The sequence below is a fragment of the Canis lupus genome, chromosome 6 (assembly GCF_011100685.1).
Source record: "Canis lupus familiaris isolate Mischka breed German Shepherd chromosome 6, alternate assembly UU_Cfam_GSD_1.0, whole genome shotgun sequence".
Taxonomy (NCBI): Eukaryota; Metazoa; Chordata; class Mammalia; order Carnivora; family Canidae; genus Canis; species Canis lupus.
The window spans coordinates 8433205-8460569 of NC_049227.1; the positions used below are offsets into that span (position 1 = coordinate 8433205).

The following is a 27365-nucleotide window of genomic DNA, read 5'->3' on the forward strand; positions in this document are numbered from 1 at the left end:
TTAATACAAAGGGTGCACAGGTCAAAGGAACAGAGTAGACGTCCTGTAGACAGGATACAGAAGATGGGTGCACATGGCTCAAGAATGCAGACCCACCACCCTCAGGACACCTCTGCTCCTACTTTTTCCATCAACCTGGGAACCCTCCCACTTCTGCACCCACCTCCAGAATCCCAGCTCTGCCAGGGAACTCACAGCAACTTCTCGCTCTTCTGCCCAGAAGGACCTCCTCCCCAGCTACTTCCATCCTCCTGCTCCCAGGCTCACCCCGCTCCCTGCCCCTGTGCTCCCACACTACTCTCCTGTGCTCCTATAATGCACCTGCACACCCACAATACAGACACATACATACGTGGCTCTGTCCATACCAGGCCACTCATATCACCTCATGTGTACTCAAAGGCTCATCCTCCAGCCTCAAGCCCCAGATGGTCAGGCAGCTAAGTGGTTAGGGGCATGAACTAGGACAGCCTGGGTTCAATCCTGGCTCTGTCCTTAGTAGCTATGTGACGGGGACAAACTGTTTAATCTCCCCCTCAGTTCCCCTACCTATAAAATAATAGCACCTAGGGGCACCTGGGGGCTCAGGCAGTTAAGCATGCAACTCTTGATTTCAACTCAGATCCTGATCTTCTTATGAGTCAGGAGATCAATCCTTGCATCAGGCTCCACACTCAGCAGGTGTCTCCTTGGATACTGTCACCTTCTACCCCTCCCCCATTTGCATTCTCTCTCTCTCTCTCTCTCTCAAATAATCTTTAAAAAACAGTAATAATAGTTCCTAACCCATGGATCATTGTGAGGAATAAATGAGTTAATGTACCAAACACGTGACACATAAAAAGCATGGATTTAGTGTTGTAGTGCACAGGACAGACCCGGTCTCTGTGCTCAGGAAGCCTGTAGTCTAACAGAGCGCAAAGATATGAAACAAACCATCAGTTAAATAATTACCGAGTTAAGCAGTGTACAGCAGTAACACATGCCCCTGCCTGTCTGAGACCCACATGGGTTCACAGCAGCTAAAAGCAGTGGCTCCTGAAAACCCCAACTGCCAGATCAGCACTCACTTGTGAGTTGACAACACTCAAGTATGAGCTCACACAGGACCTGTGTATCAGCTGTGTTTCTCACTTCTATTAACTTGATGCTTTAACATTTGCCTACATGCATATGCCAGACATGCCTTGCTCTGGACAAGCCGGGGATACGCCTGAGTCACCTTGCAAAAGTCCTGCTCCCAGGGCATGGCTTTCAAATACAAACCAAGGAATCCAGAGTCCACACCCAACTGCCTCCTTTTTTGAGATTCTCACATTTAGGGCCACTACCCACCTGCCCTATTCACCCCAGGGCCAGGTGCCACCCACAACCAAGGACAGCCTCTACACCACAGAGCCCCCTGCAATTGTTCAAACTAGCCAGCCTAAGCCTGCTTACCTATTCTCACCTGTCCCTTCCAGCAAAAGCCACAGCAAGGCTTCCCGTTCCACCCCACACCACCCCTGGAGAACTCTGATGTTTCTTCATGCAGCCCTGTGTGGCCTGGCCTGCCTTCTATTCTTGGGAATAAGTAATAAGTAATAAATATCTAGACCTTACATTTTCTATTAATACAGTATGCTTTAGAATACTCTATCACTCTGTCAATCTAAATACAGACCCTAGGCTGCATGATATAGAGATGGCACAGGATATGGAGCCAGCAAACCTCGATTCCAGCCCTGGTGCAGCCACTCCCCAGCTGTGTGACCCTGGACCAATCCCTCTTCATCTCCCAGCCCATTCAGGGGCCGGGGGGTAACAGGACCTGTACTTGCAGTGAAAAATAAACACAGGCAGGCACAGTCAGCCTAACGCTGCAAAAGGTCATGTTTAGTTCCAAACTGAAGCCCACAGAGTTTGAAAGTCCTCTAAAATTGGGTCCAAACGCAGAGATCCGCTCCATCCCCCAGAGAGTCATAGGGAAGACCTAGGTGCAGAGCATCCAGGAAGATAAAGAGTCTCCTTTCCTCTTGAAACTTTCTAAGTCCACAGGGCACCAGTGTCCATGGGTGGCTCAGTAGTTGGGCATCTGCCTTCAGCTCAGGTTGTGATCCCAGGGTCCCAGGATTGAGTTCTGTATCAGGCTCCCCACAGGGAGCCTGCTACTCCCTCTGCCTATGTCTCTGCCTCTCTCTGTGTGTCTCTCGTGAATAAATAAAATCAAGAAAGAAAGAAAGAAAGAAAGAAAGAAAGAAGAAAAGAAGAAGAAGAAAGAAAGAAAGGAGGGGAGGGAGGGAGTGATGGAGGGAGGGGGGAAGTAATTCCTCCCTTTGCCTTCCTTCCCTCCTTCCTTGCCTTCCTTCCCTCTCTCTATCTCTACTCTCCCCACTCCCTCCCTCCACCCTCCCTCCTCCTCCCCTCCCTCCCTGCCCTCCCTCCCTCCGCTCCCTCTCCCCCTCCCTCCTCACACCTCCTCCTCCGCTCCAGACCTCCCTCCATCTTCTCCCTTACACACTCACACTCGCGCTCAAAAGAAAAGAAAGAAAATCTCCTGAGTCCAGCTCTCACTCAACAGGACCTGAACCGACACACATCCAAAATACTCCTAGCTGAGGTGCAGGGGCGCAGGGGTGCAGGGCTCAGGGGGTGGAGGTCACAGCCCCTGCCCAGGATGAATGCACAGCCCAGACAAAGTCAGTCCCTCAGGAAGATAAACACCAACCAGAATCCCCACCAGGCCCGGGCCCTCGCAGCACAAACGGGTGACTCCCATCCCCTCCCCCAACATACACATTCTCACATGGCTCTTGTGTGTGAGCAAACTTCTCAAACCAGAGAAACTCCTGTCTTGAGCTCGAACCCCCAGAGAGGCAAACAAGCCCATGTTTTTCTTCACCATCTGCTCCAGCTCTGTGGGGTAGGCCCCTCCCCAAGCCCCCTTTCCTTCCGCCGTCCCGTCCCCCACTCGGCTCCCGTGACCAGAGCCAGGCCCCGCTGACCTCCGCACAGAAGGCTCTGGTTAGCAGGGCAGGCCAGAGGGGCCGGCCAGGGCGTGGGCACCAGCCACAGAGGAGACCTGAGAGACAGAACACGCTCCTGAAGGAGGCCTGAGGCCACATGGGGAAGAGAGGGGCACAGAGCTCCAGGGGCTGTGAGAGGCCCCCTCCACACAGCCCAGCTGGCAGCACAGCCCCTGGAGTGGACCGACCCTCAGCTTCCCAACTTCACAGAAGGGGTTCCCAATCCCGGAGACAGCACAAGATATTTACATTGAGGCTGTCTCAAGGAATGTTCTGGAAAGCTCTCCCCCTTCTCCACCCACTCTCACTTCAAAGGGAGAAGCAAGACCCCTAACGCTGGTGGCCTCTGTGGCTTCTTTAAAGTGGCTTCTGGAAAGCGGGTCTGGCAGGAACAAAGCAAAGACAAGGACCTCACTCTGGGACCCTGTCTGAGAAATTAGAGACCTGCTCTGGAGGAGGGACGAGGCGGGTGCCTCAGTTTCCTGAGTGGGTCAGGCACTCACTCATGCATCACTTATTTGTCCCTGGCTTTCATCCCCAGCTGTTTGCATCTGTGACTGGGCTGAAGTTTGTCATCCCAGACACTTTGGGTCTTTGCTTCCAGTGGGTGTCCAACCTATATGAGCCCCTGGACCATGTGGCATCTATCTCAGTTAACCCCACAATTCCTAGCATGTAGGAGGCCCACCTAGATCATTTGAGACTGAATTCCCTACACAAAACAGCAGCTTCCCCTATCCTGGGGCCTTTGGAGAAAGGCTCTGGTTTTCATCTTCCCCAGGTTATCCCTCCCCCCCTCCCCCACACGAGATCCTTGTCTTGTCTTGCTCGCAAAACCCTTCCCAGTTCAGCTCAATTCATGATGTTGGTTAAAATATCAAGTCGAAAGTCCATATTATTGAAGTCATGGTTACGCTGGAGAGAAAGGAAAGGAATTTCTAAGAAGCCAGACCCTAATAGAAAGTATGAATTCATAGCAATAAGCTCACGTTGCCAAGCTTATTGATCCCTGGCAGTATAGCCTGAGGAGGGTGGGAATTCAGGTGGGAGACCCTAGTGTAAATTAGCCCCACGGTAGAGGTAGACAGGAAAGGTACATAGATGTCTCAGCCTTGGCCCTGGGCAGAATTCCTGACACCAAGCCTCCTGCATCCTCTGCCTTTTCTCAGAAAGCTACTAAAGGATGCATTCCGTTACGGTGAGGGAGTAAACCAAAAATTGTGGATATAAAATGCAGGAAAGAAGGGGGTCCAACACAGGAGACCCTGTGGCAAAGAAAGCTTGGGGCAAAAGAAATCACTCAGATGTTGATGAAGAGTAAACCCAAGATTGTAGGTTTCAGTTTCTACCTGCCCAGATCTCAGCAGGTCAGAGGTCTGGGCAGTAACCACTCCAAAGAGATGAAAGTATCGGAATACCTAACGAATTACCAGAAGGAAATCTGCTCAACTAGGGGAGAGTTTACAGATGAGTTAATAGCCTCATAGCAAGGGATGCCTGGGTGGCTCAGCCGGTTAAGGCTCGGGTCATGATCGCTGGGGTCTTAGGATCAAGTCCCACATTGGGTTCCCTGCTCAGGAGGGAGTCTGCTGACCCTCTCCCCTGCTCATGCTCTCACTCATGCTCTCTCTCAAATGATAAATGAAAAATCTTTTTTAAAAAAATAAAAATAAGGCCAACTGGGTGGCTCAGTGGTTGAGTGTCTGCCTTTGGCTCAGGGCATGATCCCGGGGTCCTAGGATCGAGTCCCACATAGAGTCCCTGCAGGGAACCTGCTCTCCCTCTGCCTATGTCTCTGTCTCTCTCTCTGTTTGTTTGTTTTTTTGTCTCTCATGAATAAATAAAATCTTTAAAAAATAAATCATACATGGGCAACTTTCATAAGTATTCAAAATTGAAATTAAAAATTAAAATATATTTTAAAAAATTAAAATATATGACCCAATAGACATAAAGTCAGGTGCTTGAAAGACGTCTGTTGTTTACTTGTCACCTCCAATTTCGAGGTAGAGATAATGCCTACCTCTACTTTACAGATGAGGAAATGGAGAAGAAACAGCTTTTGCCAGTCATGCAGTGGGCAGGTGGTAAAGGCAGGACTTAAACTGTGGGTCAGACTCTTGGTCATCACACTACACCCCCCCCTCTCAGAAACAAAGCCCTAGGCAAGATCTCCTCCCATGTGCTAAATGATGGCTCAGCCTCCACAGACCATGAGAGAGGGTGGTGGTAAACAGTGATCATTAAGACATTCTCAGGGAGCGTTACTATTTGCCATTTCACTGCTGGTCAGGCTGTTCTTACCTCTCTGCAGACTGATGCCTGCTTAAGATTCTCTCTCTCTTTCTCTCTCTCTCTCTCTCTTTCTCTCCCTCTGTCCCTCCACCACCCCGCATGCAAACACCGTCTCTCTCAAAAAAAAAAAAAAAAAATCAGAAAATAACAAGTGTTGGCAAGGATGTGGAGAAATCGGAACTCTTTTACACTGTTGGTGGAAATGTAAAACAGAGCAGCCGCTGTGGAAAACAGTATGGCAGTTCCTAAAAAAATTAAAATAGGTTACTATACAACCCAGCAATTGCACAGCTGGGTATCTACGCAAAAGAATCAAAAGCAGGGACTCAAAGAGATATTTGTACAGCCATGTTCTTAGCAGCATTATTTACAATAGCCAGAAGGTTGAGGAAACATAAATAACCCATCAACAGATGGAAGGATGAACGAAATGTGGTCCATACATACAATGGAATATTATTCAGCTGATGCCTGGGACAACATGGAGAACATGATGCTAAATGAAATAATCCAGCCACAAAAAGGCAAATTCTGTATGATTCCACTTATATGAAGTCCCTAGAGGAGTCAAATTCACACAGACAGAATACTGGTCATCCAGGGCTGGGGGTAAGGGGTTTGGGGAGTTACTGTCTACTAGGCATAGAGTCTCTGTTTTGCAGATGGGTGGTGGTGATTGTTGTACAACCATGTGGATGTGTTTAATGCCACCGAACTGTACACTTAAAAGTGGTTAAGATGGTAAATTTTATGTTATGTGTGTTTCACCACAATAAAAGGAATAAAAAAACTTAAAACTTAAAAAAAACAGAATTACAAATGATTTCTTCCTTTCCACGGTTTCCATATTTTCCAAATGATCTGCAATAAATATAATCAGGAAAATATAAACTTTTGTTTAAAAGCAAATGTATCAGGCTCCTTTCACCTAAACATCTGTGCTGGCCACCGGAGTCCAGGCCCCCACCGCTCCCAGGCCTGCTGGGCCGAGGGCTTCCATCAGCTTTCTCTACCTGACACCAACATTTGGTTTCCATTCCCGGCTCTTCACATAATTCTTGGAGATCAGCTCCTGCTGGTTTCGGGTCCAGCGGAAAGAAAGCGGCTCTTGGGAGAATCAGCTTGCATCTCATGGGGGTGGATTTGGCTTGGCCAGTGGTAAGCTGTCTTGCCCAGACACCCCCAGCCCCCAGAGCCCATCCGTCCTGCAGGCTACCCACCCACTGTCAGCAGGGCAGGTGAATTTCCTGGTGCACTGTAACCCAAGCCCCTCTCCACTCCCCCTGGGCACGGCCAGGCTCTGTTATTAATCTCAGGGCAGATCCTATGTCCAAAGCTGAGACAGCTGTCCCCACGTGCAGTTGCCCCAGGCCAGCAGGCAGACAATTTCCAGCACTACTGCCTCCTCGTCAATGGCCAGGCTGAAAATCGGGTTTTCTGCCCAACCCCTTGTTTGTGCAACTGCCTGGACCCTCATACCCGATCAGGATTCACCGGGCTCCCTGTTCACTCCTTGGTTTGTCCCAGGTTAGAATACAGCCCTGAGATCATGAGCTTCTGAGTGAGTTGGACTTCTTAGCCTAAGAAGTAAACACAGTGATGTCCCAATTGGTCCTGTTGCTGCTGAATCAAGAAGAGATTGTTTTACCTCACGGTCCACGCTCACTCCTGGGTGACTTGCCCCGGCAAACAAAGCCATCTAGGAGGGGACTCTTGACCCTGAGCCCAGCTGCAGAACAAATATGTGACACAAGAATAAAGCAAGTTGAGACAGGAGCAGAGGAGAGCTGCTCACGTTTGACACACAATCCAGAATGCAGCATGACCAACCCTAGGGACCACTCCATGCTGGATTGCAAGTGCGACACAGCCCTGATTCTAATGGCTCATTTAATGCCTCCACAGGAACCGGCCACATAAAGATTCGCGGATATGTAGACTGATGCAAGTTAACAGCAAACTTGATTGTGGCCAGAGTGGGGAGCCAGGTTTCTGATGCCAATCTGCTGACTTCAAAGTTCTGAGATTGGGGCCCACCCACCATAGTCCACCTTGGCTGAGCCTACCCACCTAATCACACCTGGCAGATGTCCACCCAGTAGGAACCCACCTGGCTGGATCACCTATTTCTGGCTCTACATTGGCAGATGCCAGGGACATGGTGATAACCAAGGCAGACAATACCAGAATCTCCCAAAGTTTCCCTGCTGGGTGTCTCAAGATCCCAGACACTCGCAATTTTGACCCTCTGTATTCTCTGGGACACAGGTATAACTCAATCCTATCTGTCTCTGTGATTCCTCTACAAGAACATTGACAGGTGCAGAAGGATCAGAATCTGTCTACACAGCCAGCCCCCAGCCATATGAGGCAACTGGACAGCTAACACTTGAATTAGTGGGTGTGACTCTCTAAGAGTGCCACACCAGTCTGAAACGCTGCCCTCTCTTCCTTCGGAATGCTCTGGGCCACTTGGGTTTTGAGGGGAACATCATCTACCTGCGACATTTGTGTGGAAGGAAACACACACACTGAGACTCTAGGACTCTACCTCAAAACCTCAGAGAACCACCTGAAAAGCCATTAAAATATATGTTTTTAATGCATGAAGGTAATTGGATATAAAACCAACATGCCCCGAATCAACAGCTTTCCTATTTGCCAGACATAAACATTTACAAATGTCAGGGAACAAAAAGAACTCATTCACGATAGCAGTAAAAACTATAAAACGCCTGAGAAGAAATATAACAAGATCTAGATAAATGGAGCGATATACCTCATTCCTGAAAAAACACACAGTACTTATAAACATCGAATTCTATGAATCCATTAAGTCAACACAGCCTAGATTAAAATCCCAACAGCATGTTTTACAGTACCAGAAAGGATAGCTATAAAATTCACCCCAAAGAAAAAATGTACAAGAACAGCTAAGACTATTTTGATAAAGATGAACAAGGAAGGAGGAACTGCTCTATCAGCTAACAAGACATACAATAAGGATACAGTAGTTAAAATAGTGTGGTTTTGGCACCAGATCAGATTAAGAGTTCAGAAAAAGGGCTGTGCTGTGTATTCAGGGAAATTTAGTATATGATAAAATTGGTATTTCAAACTATTAAGAAAAGGTGGATTATACAATAGAAGCATGAGGGGAGGTTTGGGGGGAAAACTAAAATTAAGTCCCTGCCTCACAGCTACATAAAAACTTGGGTGGGAAGGCCATGCTCTTACTATGTATGGCTCTTCATGTAAGGCTGGGTCTTACCAGGCTTTTGAGGCTCCAAGCCACTTTCAGTATTAACACTGTTTGAAATGCAGGATTAACCCAACTCTCCAAGGACTCAAATGTCTGATCTGCTTTTCCTTTTCCATTTCTGTTTGTATAATGGGCTAAATACTGACCCACACTTGGGATGCCTGGGTGGCTCAGCAGTTGAGCATCTGCCTTCAGCTCAGGGTGTGATCCTAAAGTCCTGGGATCAAGTCCCGCATCAAACTCCCTGCATGGCTCCGCGGTTAAGCACCTCCCTTCGGCCAGGGGAATGATCCTGGAGTCCCAGAATCGAGTCCCAAGTCGGGCTCCCCACATGGAGCCTGCTTCTCCCCCTTCCTATGTCTCTGCCTCTCTCTCTCTCTCTCTCATGAATAAATAAATAATATTTTAAAAAATAAAATAATAATAATGACACACACACACAAAGATGTCCTCATCCTAATCCCTGGAACCTGTAAATCTGTTATTTTACATGGTTAAAGGGACTTTGTGGGTGTGATTAAATTAAGGGTCTTGAGGTGGAGATATGATCCTGGACGATCCGTGTGGGCCCAACCTCATCACCAGAGTCCTTATGAGATGGAGTGCAAGAAGATCAGAGTCAAAGAGAGAGATGCTACAAAGAGAGGCTGGAGAGTGTCCTTTGAAGATGGACAAAGAAGCTATCTGTCAAGGAATGCAGGCAACCCTCAGATGCTGGAAAAAGCGAGGAAATGGATTCTTCCTTCTAGCCTCCAGAAGGACCAGTTCTACAAATCCCTTTCAGCCCAGTGAGACCCATTTTGGACTTCTGACCTCAAGAACAATAAGGTAATAAACCTGTGTTGCTTTAAGCCACGAAGTCTGTAGTCATTTGTTACAGCAGCAGTAGAGAGCTAATACAGTTTCCAAAGCAGTTAGTCCTTTGCTGGATACTCTGTGTAACCCAGGGACTCTCCCAGAACCTGGATATGGCACCAAACATGACAGATAGGACCCCTGCTCTCAGAAAACTCAGTTTCAATAGAGACAACTCTTAAGTAATTATCTTAGCTTTTTAAAAAAAAAGATTTTATTTATTTATACATGAGAGGCACACAGAGAGAGGCAGAGACACAGGCAGAGGGAGAAGCAGGCTCCATGTGGGGAGCCCGATGTGGGATTTGATCCCAGGACCCCAGGATCACACCCTGAGCTGAAGGCACACGTTCAACCACTGCACCACCCAGGCACACCATCTCTTAAGTAATTATCAAGCGATTAATTATAGGATTGACTTAGAGTTATAATGAGCTCCTAGGTCTGAGAGCAAGCTCTAAGGGCCTTTAAGTAAAAGGCCTGGCCTCACTTTGGGGGATAGCAAAGTTACCCTGAGGATGTGATACTTAGGCTGAGCTCAGGAGTTAGTTAGCTAGGCCAAGAGAAGCAGAACGCCGAAAGCAGGAAGCAGACTGAGGTTACAGGGAGCTGGGTGAGCAGAGGACCCAGAGAGGCAAAGAGCAGATTAGGGGGTCTCCCCAGCAAGCTCAGCTACCTTTCCAGGAAGGTGCACATACATGTTCAGGGCTCTTGCATACAGAGAGCCAGAGTCTGAGCTGTCATCATCAGCCATGCGACACAAGAGAGAAAAGAGCCTAGCAAACCCTGTGCAGCCTCGGGATGCCATCGCTGCAGAAACGCTGGGTGCCCGGACAGGCTGAGCCCTCTCAAATCCAGAGAGTCAGCCGTGTGGCCAAGTCAATCACAGAGGCTCAGGAAGAGGAAAGTGCTGATTCCCCCAAATAAGCCCTTCCAGGGCAGCAGGAATGACAAAAATGTCAGATGCCAGAGGCAACTGGCCAGGGCGAAGACAGCTGGAGCCAAATCAGAAGGAAACTGCCACTTTCTGAGCAGAGGCTTCCCCATTGAGACGGTGCTCGCAGGCCCTGGCGCCTCCGGGGCCCCACAGGGCCAGCGGGGTCAGCGGACAGGACAGCCCGGGTGGCCCGGCTCCAGAGCCTGCTCCCTAGGGAAGCCAGAAGCTTAAGCCTTGTGCAGGGGCTCCAAGCAGGAAAGACCCTCTGCAGGGCCTCCCGAGAGGCAGGGACTGGGGGACTTCTCAGCAAATGCTGCACACTCCCTGCCCTTCCAAAATGAGGAAGGGGGTAGGAGGACCAGATACTTTCAGAGACAAAATGCTTGGGCTGGCAGCTGCAGCCAATCATGGGTGCGAGCAACACACACACACACACACACACACGCGGAGTAAACCCCCATCCTCCTGCAAGCGTTGGACCTCCCCCTCCACCCCCCTCCCGTAGTGTTGCTCAGAGAGGTGGATGTTGTCAGGTGGAGCCCTTGTCAATGGGCAGGAACGTGCGGGAGTAATAACCAGTCTGCATCTAACAAACCCACTTCCTCATTCAATCCCACCCAATCCTATTAGGTTCATGTTACCCCGGAGGCATAGAGTCAATGAGAGGAAGGGCCGGCTGGGCTGTGAGTCCTCCAATCAGGCACGATAGGCTCAAAGAAGCCCTGTCTCCCCACCTGGGTGGCTCAGTAGTTGCGCGTCTGCTCGGGGCGTGATCCTGAGGTCCTGAGTTCAAGTCCCACATCGGGCTCCCCACATGGAGCCTGCTTCTCCCTCTGCCTGTGTCTCTGCCTCTCTCTGTGTGTCTCTCATGAATAAATAAATAAAATAGAATCTTAAAAAAAGAAAAGAAAAGAAAAGAGAAAAGAAAAAAGAAAAGAAAAGAGAAAAGAAAAAAAAAGAAAAAAGAAAAGAAAAGAAAAGAAAAGAAAAGAAAAGAAAAGAAAAGAAAAGAAAAGAAAAGAAAAGAAAAGAAAAAGCCTGTCCCCAAATCCACATTCACAGGGTCTCACTCTCTGGGATGGGAAGTTCATCAGAACTCCTGGGGCCTTGGGGATCCCTGGGTGGCTCAGCGGTTTAGCACCTGCCTTCAGCCAAGGGCGTGATCCTGGAGTCCGGGGATCGAGTTCGGCATCGGGCTCCCTGCATGGAGCCTGCTTCTCCCTCTGCCTGTGTCTCTGCCTCTCTGTGTGTGTGTACATCTCTCATGAATAAATAAATAAATTCTTACAGAAAAAAACTCCTGGGCCCTCTGATTTCACCATGGGCATCTCAGACCCCCCTCTCCGACCCCAGCTGAGGTTCAGCCTGGAGTGTGGCCTTGAAAACCCCAGCAGGGTCCTCAGGGATTCAAGAGACAATAGGACCCTTACTCCCGTATTTCCCTGGTCCCCGGCAGCACCAGGGTGGGCCACTGCAGGGGGAGTCTGGAAGAAATGCCCCCGGTGAGATTTCTCAAGACCAGCTCCTGAAGGGCGAAGGGTGCTATAAACCACTGACACAGTAACTCTGACCCACTAGGCCAGCGTTTTCCAGAGCGTATCTTCTGGAACACCATCCAAACCAAACGCTCCTCAGAAAAAGAGGTGAGTGGCCTCAATGTCTGTGAAACCACGTTTCCCAGGCTTTGCAAGGCCCCCCGGCACCCGGTTCATTCTGGGAAAGCCTTCATCATTGAAACGAGCCATGGAAAGTGCTTCCTAGGTTTTGTTCTAAGCACCTTGTGAACATCAGCTCCTGGAAGCTGATCAGATGAAGCTTAAAGGACCTAAACGATCAATCGGATGAAGAACGATCAGATGAAAAACAATCGGATGAAGAAAATACAACCATCATCCCCATTTTGCAGATGAGGAAAGGTCAGATGACTCAGCCAGGGCCACCCAGACCCCGGATTCACACCCTCCTTCCTTATCAGGGAAACTCACTTCCCAAACTGGTTCTCCTAACTGCCATTAACCGCTGGCAGGACAAGCTCCAGAAACCTCACTACGGGCCTTGGGGAGCTGGCAAAGGTCAGCAGGCCAGCGAAGGTCAGCAGTCTGTAGCCACCTCTGACCTTTATGCAGAACACTCTGGAGCCAGCTGCAGGGGAAGTGGAGGAGAGGCTCGGGAGCAGGGAATCCCTGGGTGCCTCAGCGGTCTCGCGGCCTGCCTTCCGCCCAGGGCGTGATCCTGGTCTCCCAGGATCGAGTCCCACATCGGGCTCCCTGCATGGAGCCTGCTTCTCCCTCTGCCTGTGTCTCTGCCTCTCTCTCATGAATAAATAAATAAATAAAATCTTTTTTAAAAAAATTTTTTAAAGGAGGTGGGAGCCCCACCTCTCCACCCGCCCCCCCCCCCCCACCCCCGGAGAGTTACAGAATTAACCTGGATGGAGTCCAGCTCCTCTCAAGGTGGTCTTGTAATGGGCCACCAAAGAACCATCTACACCCTGGTTTCTGGGAGGTAAGGAAAGGAAGACCAGGCAGGAAAGGCCGGGGACCTTTGACTCCTCGGGGAGGAGAACAGCGTGCCGTGTGTCTACTTCCTTAGGATCGGCTACAGGATTCCCGAAAATCCTCTAACAGTTAGTTATTGTTACTCTATTCCCTGCCCCAGGCAGAGTTGGTCAGGGTCCAGCTCATACACTCTCGAAGCGGCAATGAAGTGTCGGACCCGTTCAAGCCAAGAGAAGCCTGGAGTAGTGTTCTTATTGCCATAGGAATTGTTTCTCTGGGAATGGATTTTAAAATAACAGACAAGCTGGGGGCGGGGGTGGGGAGGACAGGAGATTCAGAAAACCCTGGGGCCTTGGGAAAAAGTCTCACCAGATATTTACATCGAGGTCATTCCGTGTGGTTTTTCAGGCCAAGGCCCACTTGTGCACCCATTTCTATTTCAGAGGAGGAAGCAGGACTGCATCAAGCAGGTTGCCTCCATGGCTTCTTTATAGGCGGCTTCCAGAGCTGACCTGGTGAGGACAAGGGGCAGACAAGGACCTCCCTCCTGGACCCCTCAGAAGGATAGAACTGCATGAGGGCAGAGGCTGCAGCCTCCATTTCCCAGAGGAGAGAGGTCAAGGTCTTTGTTCATTCATTCACTCAACAAGCAGCCACGGAATCCCGACGTGTGCAGGCCCATGGCTGCATGCCACAAAAGCCCCATGGAGGAAAAATACAAGTATTTTATAAAAATGCAAGGTGCATTGAACGCCATGCATTGCTGACTTCTCAAAGCTGAGAAAATGCTGTGGTCTTTGCAAAGTTCCAAGGAGCAAAGCCGCCGGCTCCCAGCACCCCCCAAACCCTGGGCAGGGTCAGAAGCCCTGGTCATCAACCTTCCCCTGCCCATCAGCGGTCCACCAAGTGGCCCGGAGTTGCTGACACTGTCTGTTAGCTGGCTCTCCTCCCACCAGCAAAGCTAGCATGAGACCCACTGTGACCATGTCTAGACATAAACCCCAAACTCCTCAGGGTGGCAGAAAGAGGCTTTGCACTCAGGCTGAAAGGGCCCAGCCTGCTCAGCGCCTGCCTGATGCCCTGGATCCAGCCATTCTGAACTCACCCACACTAACACCTACATAACCACTGTCATGCCTCCCAGCCCTGACACGCCGTTCTGTCCACCCAGAACACCCTCCCGTCACTGCCGAGAACACTCCCGTTTATCCTACAAGACCCACGTCACAAGTGACTCCCTGGGAAGTGTTCAGCATGCAGCCCCGATCCATCCACCAGGCCAATGCTTCCCACAGTATGGAGTCCGGGACACCAGCCTGACATAGTGCTCCCCAGAAAAGGGTGCCATGACCTCGTGTGTTTGTGAAACACCCCATCCTCACAACCTCTGCAAGGTACGTGAGCACAGTACCTAGTCACCAGACAAAACAGAGTGTTTCCTAACACGTTTATCTAAGCACTGTATGGACTCATTTAAACTTTGGAACAACCTTACGAAGTATACACTGTAATCCTCATTTTACAGAGGATAAAACTGAGGCACAAGACACCCAAACTCCCTTAGAAAACTGCCAACATCCCTTGCCTGCCTACCCCACTCAGCACACATCACGCTCGCTCAGGGGTCAGTCAGCTCTAACCAGTCTCTAAGGCCCCACTGATCACCATTCATACAATAGGTGCTCAATAGTAGCTCCTTGGAGGTAAGGCGCCAGGAATCCTGTGATCCAGTCACAGAGACAAGGCCTCCCAGATGTGATCATTCCCTCCCAGAGCTTGCAGAGGGCCTTTTGTGCATGCCTTCGGGCAGCCTGCTCTGGCCCTCATGTGGGGGCCAGAGGGGGTGGGGGTGCGGGCAGGGCTGGCTTAGGCACCCTTGTCCCAGGTAGGCTGCTCAGGGCCACAATAGGGAGCAAACAGGCAGGAAAAATGATTCCATCTGCAGGGAAAGAAAATAGGAAGTGAGTTCTCAGGGCGAAAACCACAATCACAGATCCAAGAGGCCCAGGGAGCTGCCTGCAGAGCAGGGAGTTCAGTCCTGGAAAGCTTCCTGAAGGAAGCGGCTTTGTGGCTACCCTATAAGACAGTGGAGTAAAGTCTGGGGGTGGTGTTCTGGGTTAAGAGGAGACACATCAAGGACTCAGCTAGGCTGAAACAATAAGAAAGAGAGTTCAGAATCAGAGCAGAGGCAGGAGAGCCAAGTCTCGAAGGGGGATGGGTAGGGGGTGGAGGGGGCAAGGAGCCCCCCACATTCCCCCAGGGCACAGGGTCTCCCAGGCAGGTCTTAACCCAGAGGGGCTGTGGAATCAATTTTCTGAGTCTTGGCAAGCACTTTTTTTATGAACTCGATAGAATACAATAAAAAAGAGAGTATCACATATGGTAACAGTAAGTATTACTCTGTGAAACTTGTTTCAGATGCACAAGTGTGCATGCGCAGGCATTCTCAGTCACCATATAAAAGGTATTTCTTCTTCTGGGTCTTGATGAAAGAATCTGAAAAGACTGTTCCCTACGCAGTGCTTCTTAAACCTGGCTGCATGATAAACCACCTGGGGAGGCCACTAAAACACAGACCTTGGGCCCCAGACTTCCTGAATCATGGATAGGTCCAGATGGGCCTTGATTCTTTCATCTCCCAGGTTCATCTTGATGAGCCAGACAGCAGCCTGCAGCTCTGGGGACACCACACCTTAAGCACTGGAGCAAAACAGGCTATGTAATTTGTGGGGCACAGTGGAAGAGGAAAATGTGGGGCCCCTCATTCCAGAAGCTGGGGAAATGTTCTGGAAAAGGTACTAAGTTACAAAGCTTTCCCCCCTTCTTCTGAGACCTCCCTCACAGGTGGGTGATGGAGGTCCCCAAGCCTCATGGGGGATAAAATGCAGGTGTAGCAGGGAGGAAACTGGAAGGGAACATTCAGACACAGCCTAATGTGGTCATTGTGATGGAGTCTTTTTGATCAGGGACATTTGGGGAAGGGCCATCTAACTCTCAAAGATGGGGGTATACATGTGGAAACTCACTCCGCTTCTCCCCAGAGGAAACGTGTACACAGAACAGTCTTTTCTTTTTCTTTTTCCTTCTTTTTAAAAATATTTTATTTATTTATTCATGAGAGACACAGAGAGAGAGCGAGGCAGAGACATAAGCAGAGGGAGAAGCAGACTCCCCAGGGGAAGCCCATTGCGGGACTCTATCCCAGGACTCCCAGGATCACGCCCTGTGCCAAAGGCAGACACTCAACCATTGAACCACCTAAGTATCCCAGAACTGTCTTAAATCTAAGCAAGAGGAGCCCCACTCTCAGCTCTGTGCTTTCCAGGGCTTGCATCCAGCCTCCCGCTGGCCACACCCTTCCCCACAGGCAAGGAGGCTGTGGGGTAGAGGGCACATGATCCTCAAGACCACAGCCACCCTTGTAGACCAAGTGCAGGTACCTTGGGGCCTGGAATTTCCTCCCCAACAGCTGGACACACTCAGGCATGAGGTAGGACTATACTTGTTGCAGTTGTTAGGGCAGGATGGGAGGTACCAGGCTAGACTACAGTGTCCACAGCGTGTGCATGAGGCCCCACGAGGGGCAAGGTGTCAGATGGAACAAGAAGGGAAGTCAACAATAGCGCTCCCTGCGCTGCCGAATTCCAGCCTAAAACTCTAGAAGTCTGAGTTCTAAACGTGAGCCTGACTCCCCGACCCAGTCATTAGGAGGGTAGGTTTGTCAAGGTCAATGATGGAACAGATTTTATTTAATATTTAGACAATATTTGGACATATGATGTATGGGCTCCATCTGTACCCTTGCCACAGACTCTGCAAAAGTGAGGGATGGGCCAAACTTGTAGGTGGTATAGGCTGTGGAAGTCTACTCTCATTCCCACAAGGCCACTTTGCCCAGAATTACTAAACTGGCTATTCAAAATGTACCCCAAGGGGGTGCCTGGGTGGCTCAGTCTGTTAAGTGTCCAATTCTTGGTTTCAGCTCAGATCATGATCTCAGGGTCCTGGGATCAAGCCCACCATCGGGCTCTGCACTTACCAGGGAGTCTGCAAGAGATTGTCTCCCTCTCCCTCTCTCTCTGCTCCTCTCCTGCTCATGCACTCTCTCTCTCTCTATATATATATTTTTTTTTACATACATAAATATATATAATATATAAAAAATATATAATATCTATATAAAATAAAGATTTTATTTATTTATTCAAGAGAGACACACAGAGAGAGGCAGAGACATAGGCAGAGGGAGAAACAGAATCCCTACAGGGAGCCTGATGAGGGATTCAATCCCAGGACCCCGGGATCACGACTTGAGCCAAAGGCAGACACTCAACCACTAAGCCACCCAGGTGCCCCCCTCTCTCTAAAATAAATAAATAATATATTTTTTTAAATGTACCCCAAGAAAAAATTGTTGATAAGGATGCCAAATGCTATAACTCCTATGCCAGGAAGTTCTACACTATCAGAATTATGCACACATTTGCTGTTTAACCCAGGAAACCCACTCGTAACAATGGACCCTAAAGATCAATTTGCAAAACTACAAAATGAATAGTGCACAATGACATATCATGGGGGCATTATACATGACACAAATGGTTAAAACAACACAATGTCAATCAGTGAAGGGCTGAATAAACTATGTCATTCACACCATGCACAACTACGGAGCCATAAAAAGGAACACAGGAGAAATCGGGCATTCTAAGAGGGATGGTGGTGATGCTCACACACTGTAATTGTAGTTCATACCACTAAACTGTACACTTCAAGATGGTTAAGATGGTAAATTTTATGTAATGTGTTCCTTTACCACAGTTTTTTAAACTGAGTGAAAAATGAACACAGAAGATATCTCCACATGGAAAATATCTATGCTGTAGAGCAATCACCAGAGCCCACCAAAGTAGTAGCAAAAAGCCAAGTGCAGAACAATGCAACTGGTACACCACCCTTGCATGAGGGAGAGGAAGTTATACATATGCATGCGCATGCACACACAAATGCTTACATTTGCAAAAAGGAACAATGGAAAGATAAACCAATTCAAAATATGACTATCTACAAAAGTAAGGGAGAAATCAGACAAGTATTCCAATAATTAAATGAAAAAAAAAAAAATGTCAGGGGACACCTGGGCAGCTCAGTTGGTTAAACACCTAACTCTTGGTTTCAGCTCAGGTCATGATCTCTGGGTCCGGGAATTGAGCCCTGCATTGGACTCCATGCTCCCTCTCCCTCCCCCTCTGCTCCTCCCAGCTCTCTCTCTCCCTAATTAATTAATTAATTAATTATTCAAAAAAGAAATGTCAGGATTCGATTAGGACAAGTTCGCAGCCCTTAATGAATGAGCAATGAAGACAATGATCATCAAAACCTGCTGATGTCACAAGAGAAAGAGAAACTACCAGATGTAGTGTGACTCTTGATATGATTGTTGGCAGAACACTACACAACCAAAAAAAAAAAAAAAGAATACTACACAACCAAAAAGGGACTTTTGCTAAAATAATCATAAGGGGGAGGAGGAGGAGAAGGAACCAAAACCCACTTAAACCTCTATTTAATTTCCAGTATTTTGGAAATATTGAGGACAGAGGAACATGTTAACAGGCACCATAATCAACACTACCCTTGAAGAAGGAAAACTCTACCAGGCAAAGAAATTGCAAAGAGAAGAGAAGAGGAAACCAGTAGACAGTGGTGTTTTGGTGAAACAGCCAGCTTTCCAGGAAAAAAAAAGTCATGTCTTCCCAAATTAGCTCAGGCCACCACCTATAAAATACCATAGACTGGTGGCTTAAAAGATACTTATTTTTCACAGATATGGAGATGGGCAAGTCCAAGATCAGAGTGCCAGCAGATTTAGTGCCTGGTGAGAACCCTCTTTCTGGCTTGCCAATGGCCACCTGCTCTCTGTGTCTTCACGTAGCAGACAAAGAGAGAGAGCTCGTGCCTGGGTTTCTCTTCCCTTTCTTACAAGGACAGCAATGCCATTATGAGGACCCCAACCTCACAACCTCATCTAAACCTAATTACCGCCCCAAGGTCTACCTCCAAATGTCATCATATTGGGGGTAGGACTTTGACATACCCCAATGTGGGACTCGGTTAAAGGACCCCAGGATCACAACCTGAGCCAAAGGCAGATGCTTAACCAAAAGCCACCCAAGTACCCCTGGGATATAGTTTAAAATGCTCCATATGGGGGTGCTCAGCTTGCTCAGTTGGTAGAACATGAGACTCTTCATCTCAGGGTTGTGAATTCGAGCCCCATGTTGGGCATGAAGCCTACTTAAGAAATAAATAAATAAAACAAAATGCTCTACACACACAAACAGAATGTGTGTGTTGGAGGACAGAGGGGAGTAGGATAAGTGTGGCAAAGTGCATAGTTAACAAAGCCCACTCAGAGTACAAGGGGGTTTATTTTGCTCTCTACTTGGGTATAGGTTTACAACATCTGCAGAAAAAAAATATTTTTTTAAGATTTTTATTTATTTATGAGAGACAAAGAAAGAGAGGCAGAGACACAGGCAGAGGGAGGAGAAGTAGGCTCCATGCAAGGAGCCCAATGTGGGACTTGATCCCGGGAATCTGGGATTACACCCTGAGCTAAAGGCAGACGCTCAACCACTGAGCCACCCACGCGTCCCAGAAAAAAAGTTTTATATGCTGCATTTTTAAATGTCTCCCAAATCAAGATTTTTCAAGTCCAGAGAGAACAGTGGTTCCAAATGGGTGTGATTTGGCCCCCAGGGGACATTTGGCAGTGTCTGGAGACACTTATGGTTGTTTCAGTTGGGGGCAAGGGTGTGCTCCTGGTATTCAGTCGGGAGAGACCAGGGATGTTGCTGGACACCCTGCAATGCCCAGGACAGCTGCATGACAAAGGGTTACCCAGTCCTCGGTGTCAAGGGTACCGAGGATGAGAAACCTTGAGACAGAGGTGAGCAGAGTGTTCTAGGTGCTCATGGGAGAGCATTCCAAACAAATTAAACAGCAGATGCAAAGAAACAGAAATAACTAACACAGTATAGCTGGCATAGAAGACAAAAGTTGGGCTTTAAAAAGGCAGCCTTTGTATGAGATGCTGGAGAGAGTGGATTTTATCATAAAGGCCAAGGATGCAAATATATCACACGTGCCTCCATTTCCCCTGTCCCTCAGGCACAGAGACATCACTCAATGCTCTTGGTACTCCTCACAGAGCCCAGACTCTACCTCAGAATCCTTCTTAACCCACTGGCCTGGGCAGCTCCTACCAGTGACTAAGAGTTGACCTAAGAATTGAAACCTGTGTGCCAAGCTGATGCAGGCGATGGTGAGCCACCATAGGGAATCAGAGGAGAGTGGCCTCTACTGCAGCTGACAGAGGTCCACTGGGCAGTGGTGCAGAGGAGAAAGACGGATCCTTATAGAACTAAAACTGCCCCCCCCCCCCAGACAGGGGCTAAGTTGGTCATGGACCAGGCTACACAGCCTCAGCATCATAGGGCTGGCATGTACAATGCCCCATCACCAGGTACCCGGGCAGAGAGGCAGGAAGCCCCGATGCCAGACCCCATCACCACTACCAATGAGCAACAGCTTTGCTAAAGCAGATCAACAACTCTCCTGACCCTCCATAGAAGGCTGGAGGGTCCCCCAGGGGCCTTTCTGGGCATCTGAGAGACAAGGTCAAGGGGACAGGAAGTTGAAGGTAGGAAGGCCACCAAGATGGGACAAGCAGAAGGCTAAGAGAAGACAGAGTGAGCAAAGGAAGGGTCAGCCAGGTGAGCGAGGGGTGGGATGGAAGAGCCTGAGTCCAGAATTTATGGCACTGACATATTGAGGTGTGAGGAGGTTCCTCCTGGGAAGTGAAAGCCTGGCAAGGCACAAGGCCAAGGACAGTGGCTAAGGTGCAAGAGCGGGGCAGGGCAGAGGGCGACTAGAGTAACATGGGGTAGTGGTGATCAACACACCTGGACATCCAGGTGCCCAGAATAATGGCAGAATGGGGGAAGGGGTGCAAAGGGAGTGGGCAGCCTTGAGAGAGCGTGGTAAGGTTGACAAGACCACGCAGGTACAGCCACAAGGATGGAACAGGCCACCAGCCGGTAGGGTGTAGGAGGAACTATTACTCACACAGTAGAATCAGCATTGTCCAAGGTGTGACCCGAAAAGAAAGCAGCTAGCACACCCAGATGATCTGCAGGAAGAGCTGGTCAGTGGGGCTGCAGGGTGAGGGGCAGCCTATGGCACAGAAGACCAGAGGGCCAGAGGATGGCCGTGGGAGCAGGCCTGCGCATGTGGTTAAGCAGCTCAGAATCTGTCCTGACCACAGTGAGAACAATCGAATGACGTCGATCCGTTTTTTGCAAACCCAGCATTTCTGTGCACTCCTCCAGCTCTTGGTGTCTTGCACATGGGGGCTCCCAGCAAGCCTCATGCCCAGCATCCTGGTCTCCATGTTATCCTCATCGTGCAGACCAGGACACAGACTCAGGGAGGTTAGGTTACATGTGCAAGCCTATGTCGTGAATTATGGGCAGAGCCCAAAGCCCCCACCACGCCGAGGTGGGAGGAGCAGTGGCCCTTAGACTGGCCCTGCCCCAGGCCGGGGGTCCTGCTCTAGCCTCTTCTAGCCATGCCCCTCCCACCAGATGACGAGGCTGTGGGGCCAAGAGAATTTGCCCATCCGGGCCATCCTTCCAGGCAGACCCGGCAGCCAACATGCCCCCTTCTAGGTCAAGGAGCTTGGAGTGAACTTGGAATGAACTTGGACATGCAGCTTGAGGAGTCCATAAGCCTGTGCGTAAAGCTCCTCACAGTGTGGGAGGAATCCACCATAGAGGGTGGGCCAAAGCCAGCCCTCCCCCACCACCATTTTCCAGAACAGAGATCTAAGGCATCTATGAATTCCTCGTTGACCCGGCTTTCCAGGTCACTGAGAAGGTACACTCACCAAGGCTGGTGGACAGAACCCACTCACCTAACCATCCGCTAGACTGAGTCATAGCAGGTAGACATTTAGCCCTACAGTGTGTGAGCTCCATGTGTTCTCATGCCTCGGCACTATATAAGGGTACGTGCTTTCTGGAATGAGCACTCTCCTTCAGGGGAGAAGCAAAAACCAGCTTTGTCCTATGTCCCCTGCCCCACAAAACCACTCTCTGGACATACTCATTCCTTTCTCTGCTGAAATCTGGGCAGGTCCCACATATCTTCTGGTTTCTCCTACTCAGAAGACCACATCCACTCCAAAAATTAATATTAAAGCTTTATCTTTTGGGATGCCTGGGTGGCTCAGTGGTTGAGTGTCTGCCTTCCGCTCAGGTCATGATCCCGGGATCCAGGATCGAGTCCCACATCCGGCTCCCTGCGTGCAGCCTGCTTCTCCCTCTGCCTGTGTCTCTGCCTCTCTCTCTCTCAGAGTCTCTCATGAATAATAAATAAAATCTTTTAAATAAATAAATAAAGCTTTCTCTTTTATCTAAATTAAAACTTCTTCCTCCAGACGTGTAACACGGATAAGGCTAGAACCCCTTGTCTGGTCTCACTCCTTATGCCTTGATCACTCGCTGCTTCTCTGGCCCCTTTAGGGTTGGATAAAGAACAGAGGTGAGGAGGAGACAACAGACAAGATCCCCGCCCCCCCAACCCCCAACCCCCAGTAAATATCTGTGGCAGAGAAGGGAGGGAGACAAGGAGGCAAGGAGAAAGGGAAGTGGGTGAAATTTGCATACTTTAAAGAGTTTCACAAATGTATTAGGCTTACTAGGGTAGAATGGAAAAACTGGGGCAGGGGATTAGGGGCTCTGTTTTCAGTGCAGGCCTGCAGGTAGATTAATGCTGCATTTCCCTTCAGGTTTGATTTGGCATCTGAACAGCTCTATGGCTGGCAAAAATCATTAGTGGCTCACATGCAGGGCTGCTAGACCAGACCTCTGAGGAAGTGGGGTCCTTTTTTTTTTTTTTTTTTTTTTTAACCAAAATTACTTAAATAGACGGATCCACCCTGGGCTTCGGACAGAGGTGATCAGATCAGAACATCCTGGGTTAGGCAAGATGTCCACAAGCACATGTCAGACCCAGTTGCCCTGCCCAGAGGCATGGACATAAGCAAGTACACACGCGCACTCACACACACATGTGTGCACACTGGTGCACGCAGAGGAAAGAGAACACAAACCACATCCAAAAATCAGATGCCAACAGGAGCAATACCATGAAATAAAGGAAGACTTTCAAGAAGTCTTTCAAGATTTGTCAAGAAACAGCTCTGTCGTTTGGCCCATCGACGGAGACCAAGCCACTGTAAACACACATACGGAGCCAAAGCAGAGGCCAGGGCTGTGAAGGGCACTGCGCCAAACGCTGTCTCCAAGTCCTCTGCTTCTGGGGCTTTTGAACTTCGAGGATGCAGGGCACCTGTGACTGACCGTCCATGAGACACAGAAGCGGGTGACATCAGGCCAGCTCAAGCCTGCAATGCCCATGCTGGGACTGTGCCTAGCAACGTTCAGTTATGCTCCGGAGCGTCAATCTCAAGCATCTGGAACCTGCCCCAAGCCTCCTTAACATCTCCTAGTATCCTATTTGGGAATCCATTTTCCCAGATTTATCCAGATCCTCCCTAATTTACCTTCTCCCGGCTCCCATCCTTGGCAAGAGTTCTGGAAGATGACCACAATTGTTTGGACCTCTTTTTATTTATGCTAAAACAATCCCTTCCAAGTTTCTGTGGCGGTCCCCAAGCTCCAGCCCACCAAACACTAGAACACCAGTCCCCATTCACTCAGTTTCCCCATCGACTTCACCTCTGGCTGTTCTCAGGATGCCTGTTCCACCCTGCAGGAGCCTTTTTTAGTTTTCCTTCCCACACCTTTTAATTACAAATATAGTACATGAATATGTGCTCCTTGTAAGAGATGCTAACAAGACACCAGTAGAGGGAGGGAAAAAATGGAAGTCCACCCACCTCACCGCCCTCTGCCCTCCAGCCTCGGGTCTCTCCATATAGATCACTGCAAGAAATGTTTGCCCACGAGCTTTTTTTCCTGGGCATTGAAATACCCATAAATCCGAGTGTTTTTTCATGAATGAGATCATGTTATACATATCATTCTACAACTTGAAAAGTTTATTTTTTCAGACTATTCTCATATGGAAGTGTGCAGAGGCCACACTACTGTGGGTGTTTGGAGAATACTACTAATAGAAGCCATGGGTAAGTATTTCCAAACAAAATCAGGGAAGTAAAATTGTATGCAAAGTTTTCCAGAAGCACTTTTTTTTTTTTTTTTTTTTTTTTTGCTTTTCTGAGTCTCGCCTTACCCAGCCATTAAGTGTACAGCCCGCCCAGCACAAAACATCCCAGTTTCCCCGGGGCCCTAAGACATTGCCAGGATTCATCTTGGTAGCTCACTCGGGTTTGGTAAATAAATACCAGGGAGGAGAAAGAACTGGGACCTGTCTCTTGCCTTCCTCCCTAATAATCAGCAGAGGGGCGCGGCAGAAAGCATAGGTTTTGGAGAAAGCAGGCAGAAGAAGGTCAGTCCTGAGTTGCCACAAACTTGGGGACCTCCCTCTGGGGCTCAACGTCCGCACTTCAAGGAAAGATAATGCTGTAACCGATCCCCCTGGAGTGGTTTTAGGATCAAAAGGCGTGGGGAGTCCCGGTGAATGCACGTTGTGTGCTGCAGGGAGCTCGTACAGCCGCGTGAGTTGTAATTATTAAATGAGGAAAAGCTAGATTCGAGGGGGCTGCGCAAACCGGGCGTTTGGCAACTTTTGCTCGCGTGCTTAAGCATCGTTTTCGCGTTTTGCGGGGGAGGGGGGTTCAACCGCGCGGTGGGGAGGCGCCGGCCCCACCGTCCCGGGGATGGCCAGGGCGCCACCTGCCGGCAGAGGAGGAAGCGCCGGTGCGTCCCGGCACCTCGGGCGCCGCGACCCCGCGCCTCCTCCCGCCCCGCCGCGGATCCATCCGAGCCGAGCCGGGGTCCGGGTCCCCGGGTGGCTGGGGGAGGCGCAGCCGAGGCTCCTCCGCGTCCGCAGCCCCCCAGACGGGACAGAGTCGTCCCTCGGGTGTCCCCGCGCAGCCGGCAGGAGAGGCGGGAGACCCGGACGCTCGGCCTCGGCAACCCGGGAACCTGCTCCCCAACACAAAGCCGCGGCCGCGCAGGTGAGCCCGGCGGAGCCACGTGAGCCGGGAAACACGCGGGGACCGAGCCACGGTCGCCCCCGCCGCGCGCGCCCGCCGCAGGTTCCCGCCACCTCCTCCCGGCGCCGGGAGCCGGAGGGGCGAAGGTTGGGAGCGCAAAGAAAGGAAGAGACGGGGTGGGCGCGGCCGGAGACCGCCGCAGCCCGAGCCCCGCCGCCCGGGCCCGACCACCCGGATCCGCGGGGCCGCGCAGCCCCCACCGGCCCGCACCGCCAGCGCCCAGCGCCCAGCGCCCAGCGCGCAGCCCCCAGCGCCCAGCCCCCAGCCCCCAGCCCCCAGGCCCGCGCCACTCACCGGCGGCTCCCGTAGCCGCTGCCGGGGGAGCCGGCGCCCGGCTCGGGGTAGCCGTGCTGCTGCAGGGCTGCGGCCGGGAAGGGGTACAGGAAGCCGGTGGCCAGCGCCGACCCGCAGAGGCAGCAGCACGCCCAGGGCAGGAGGAGAGCCAGCTTCATCTTGCGCAGCCGCCCGGGGGAGCCGGAGCCCGGGCGCGAGGACAGGCGGGAGCGCAGCCGCGGCCGGACCGGACCCGCGGCCCCGCCGGCAGCAGAGCGGGGGAGCCGGCGAGCGAGCGGAGCCCGGCGACGACTTGGAAGTTTCTGGGGGCGCCCACGCCTCTCCAGGGCCGCCGTTTCAAATTCGGCGAGGTGGGCTCTGCGCCGTCAAAGGGGGCGTGGGGCTTTTTCATTAACCCTCGGCGGTCCGCGGCCGAGGAGGCGCCGGCGGCTGGCGCTGGGGTCCGGGGAGCCGCGCGCCCGGGAACCTGCCCGGGCCCCTGCGGCCGCGCGCACACGCCCTGTAGGAGCTTCCCAGCCAAGCCCCGTTCGGGTCCGCGGACGCTCGTGGGGCGTCCACTGCACGCCGGGCAGTTTCACCTGCCCAAAGCTTTTTACTCCCCACAACACTGCCCTCTGTATTAGGGGGCACCGTTCCCATTTATCAGAGGTGGAAACCGAGGCTCACGAGAAGTCGGCCGAAAAATAACACGATCCTGGCCCAAGGCCCTTTGGACCAAACTATTGACCACCCAGGCTTGCCTCGAATCCTCTTCCTGTTCACCTCCACCCTCTACCTGGATAGCTGTCTCTCCAAGGTGAGCCCAGAAGGAGGAAAGGGCTGGATTTGGCGTGAGAAGTTGTCCCTGGAGTCACCGGGTTCATGAGGCATCGGATCTGAAAAGTAACTGATGGGGGGAGTGGGGGGAGATCTAATACAATCCCGCCTTTTAGAGATGGTTCAGCGGAGTCCCAGACCCCATGCTGAGCCCATCACCAACCTGGCCCCAAGTTGGTCTTTTCTGGACTGCAGGACCCCCACAGCAGTGTACCTCATGCGAGACGCAGGTGGGACCTGAAATCCAGCCTGTGCGGGACTCCCCAGGTTGGGGGTCTTTCTAATTCTCTCCCAGAGGATCCTAGGGGCTGGCAGAGGCCCTGAGGCCACCTCTGGCTCTGTTAACAGTGGGGAGCTCCTAGTCTGTAAAATGTCTGTACATCTGGAGAAAAGTCATCCAATGTGGAAGTGCTTAATGGGCTGCAATACATTTGGTAAGAGAACTGTGGGATTGGTTTTAGAGGAAGACAGGAAGATGGCCTTGGGAACGTAGTCGGAAAGGCCCACTCCCATGGCTTTTGCCCTCTTTTTTTACATATCCCACCGGTACCCTCTTGAGTGTATAGCCCAAAATATATCCGACACTGCTTCACCCTCTCCCCAAACTACCCCTCTTTCTCCACTCAGTTTGTGCAAATCTTGCCGAAGCCTTTTCAGTGGCACCCCCACACTTCCCAGGTCCCCAGTCTGAGTAGGACTCAGGATGCATGAGTCCATCTCTGAGTGGGCAACACATTATGGGAAGCATCACTTGGACCTAGAATGACTTCCTTTTCATCTTGCTCTCCATCCACCTCTTGATATCTAAAAGATTTGGAGAATTTGAGGTATCGGGGTATTTTCACAGCCTCCCCCAAAACTGATCCATGCTCCCTGGACAGTTGGCCAACACCCAGTAAGTGATGAGGTCATTCCTCATCTCCCAGGAATTTGTAAACATTCTTTCTTCTTCCTCTCCTTTACTTTCATCATGAGACAAGAGAATTTCCATGTTACTGTAAATAATCTTTATGCTGCAGGCATGACAGTAAAGAGAACAAGATTAGTATTTTAAGAATTTCCTTTTTGGGGCGCCTTGGGTGGCTCAGGCGGTGAAGCGTCTGCCTTCGGCTCAGGTCATGATCCTAGGACCCATGATCGAGCCCCATATCAGGCTCTCTGCTCAACAGGGAGTCTGCTTCTCCCTCTGCCTGCC

At 50.5% G+C, this 27365-nt stretch overlaps 1 protein-coding gene across 3 annotated transcripts in view; it reads right to left on the minus strand.

Annotated features, from left to right (window-relative positions):
• COL26A1 (collagen type XXVI alpha 1 chain) overlaps positions 1 to 25777 on the minus strand; it is a 194953-nt gene extending 169176 nt beyond the window's left edge. Inside the window, exon 1 of one of the 3 annotated variants that reach the window (XM_038539198.1) lies at positions 25355 to 25777. In XM_038539198.1, the coding sequence (XP_038395126.1) occupies positions 25355 to 25512 (158 nt within the window). In that variant the 5' untranslated portion in view covers positions 25513 to 25777. The remainder of the gene's footprint in view (positions 1 to 25354) is intronic. The other 2 variants (XM_038539194.1, XM_038539195.1) reach the window with 2 other exon arrangements.
• Positions 25778 to 27365: the final 1588 nt, after the last annotated feature.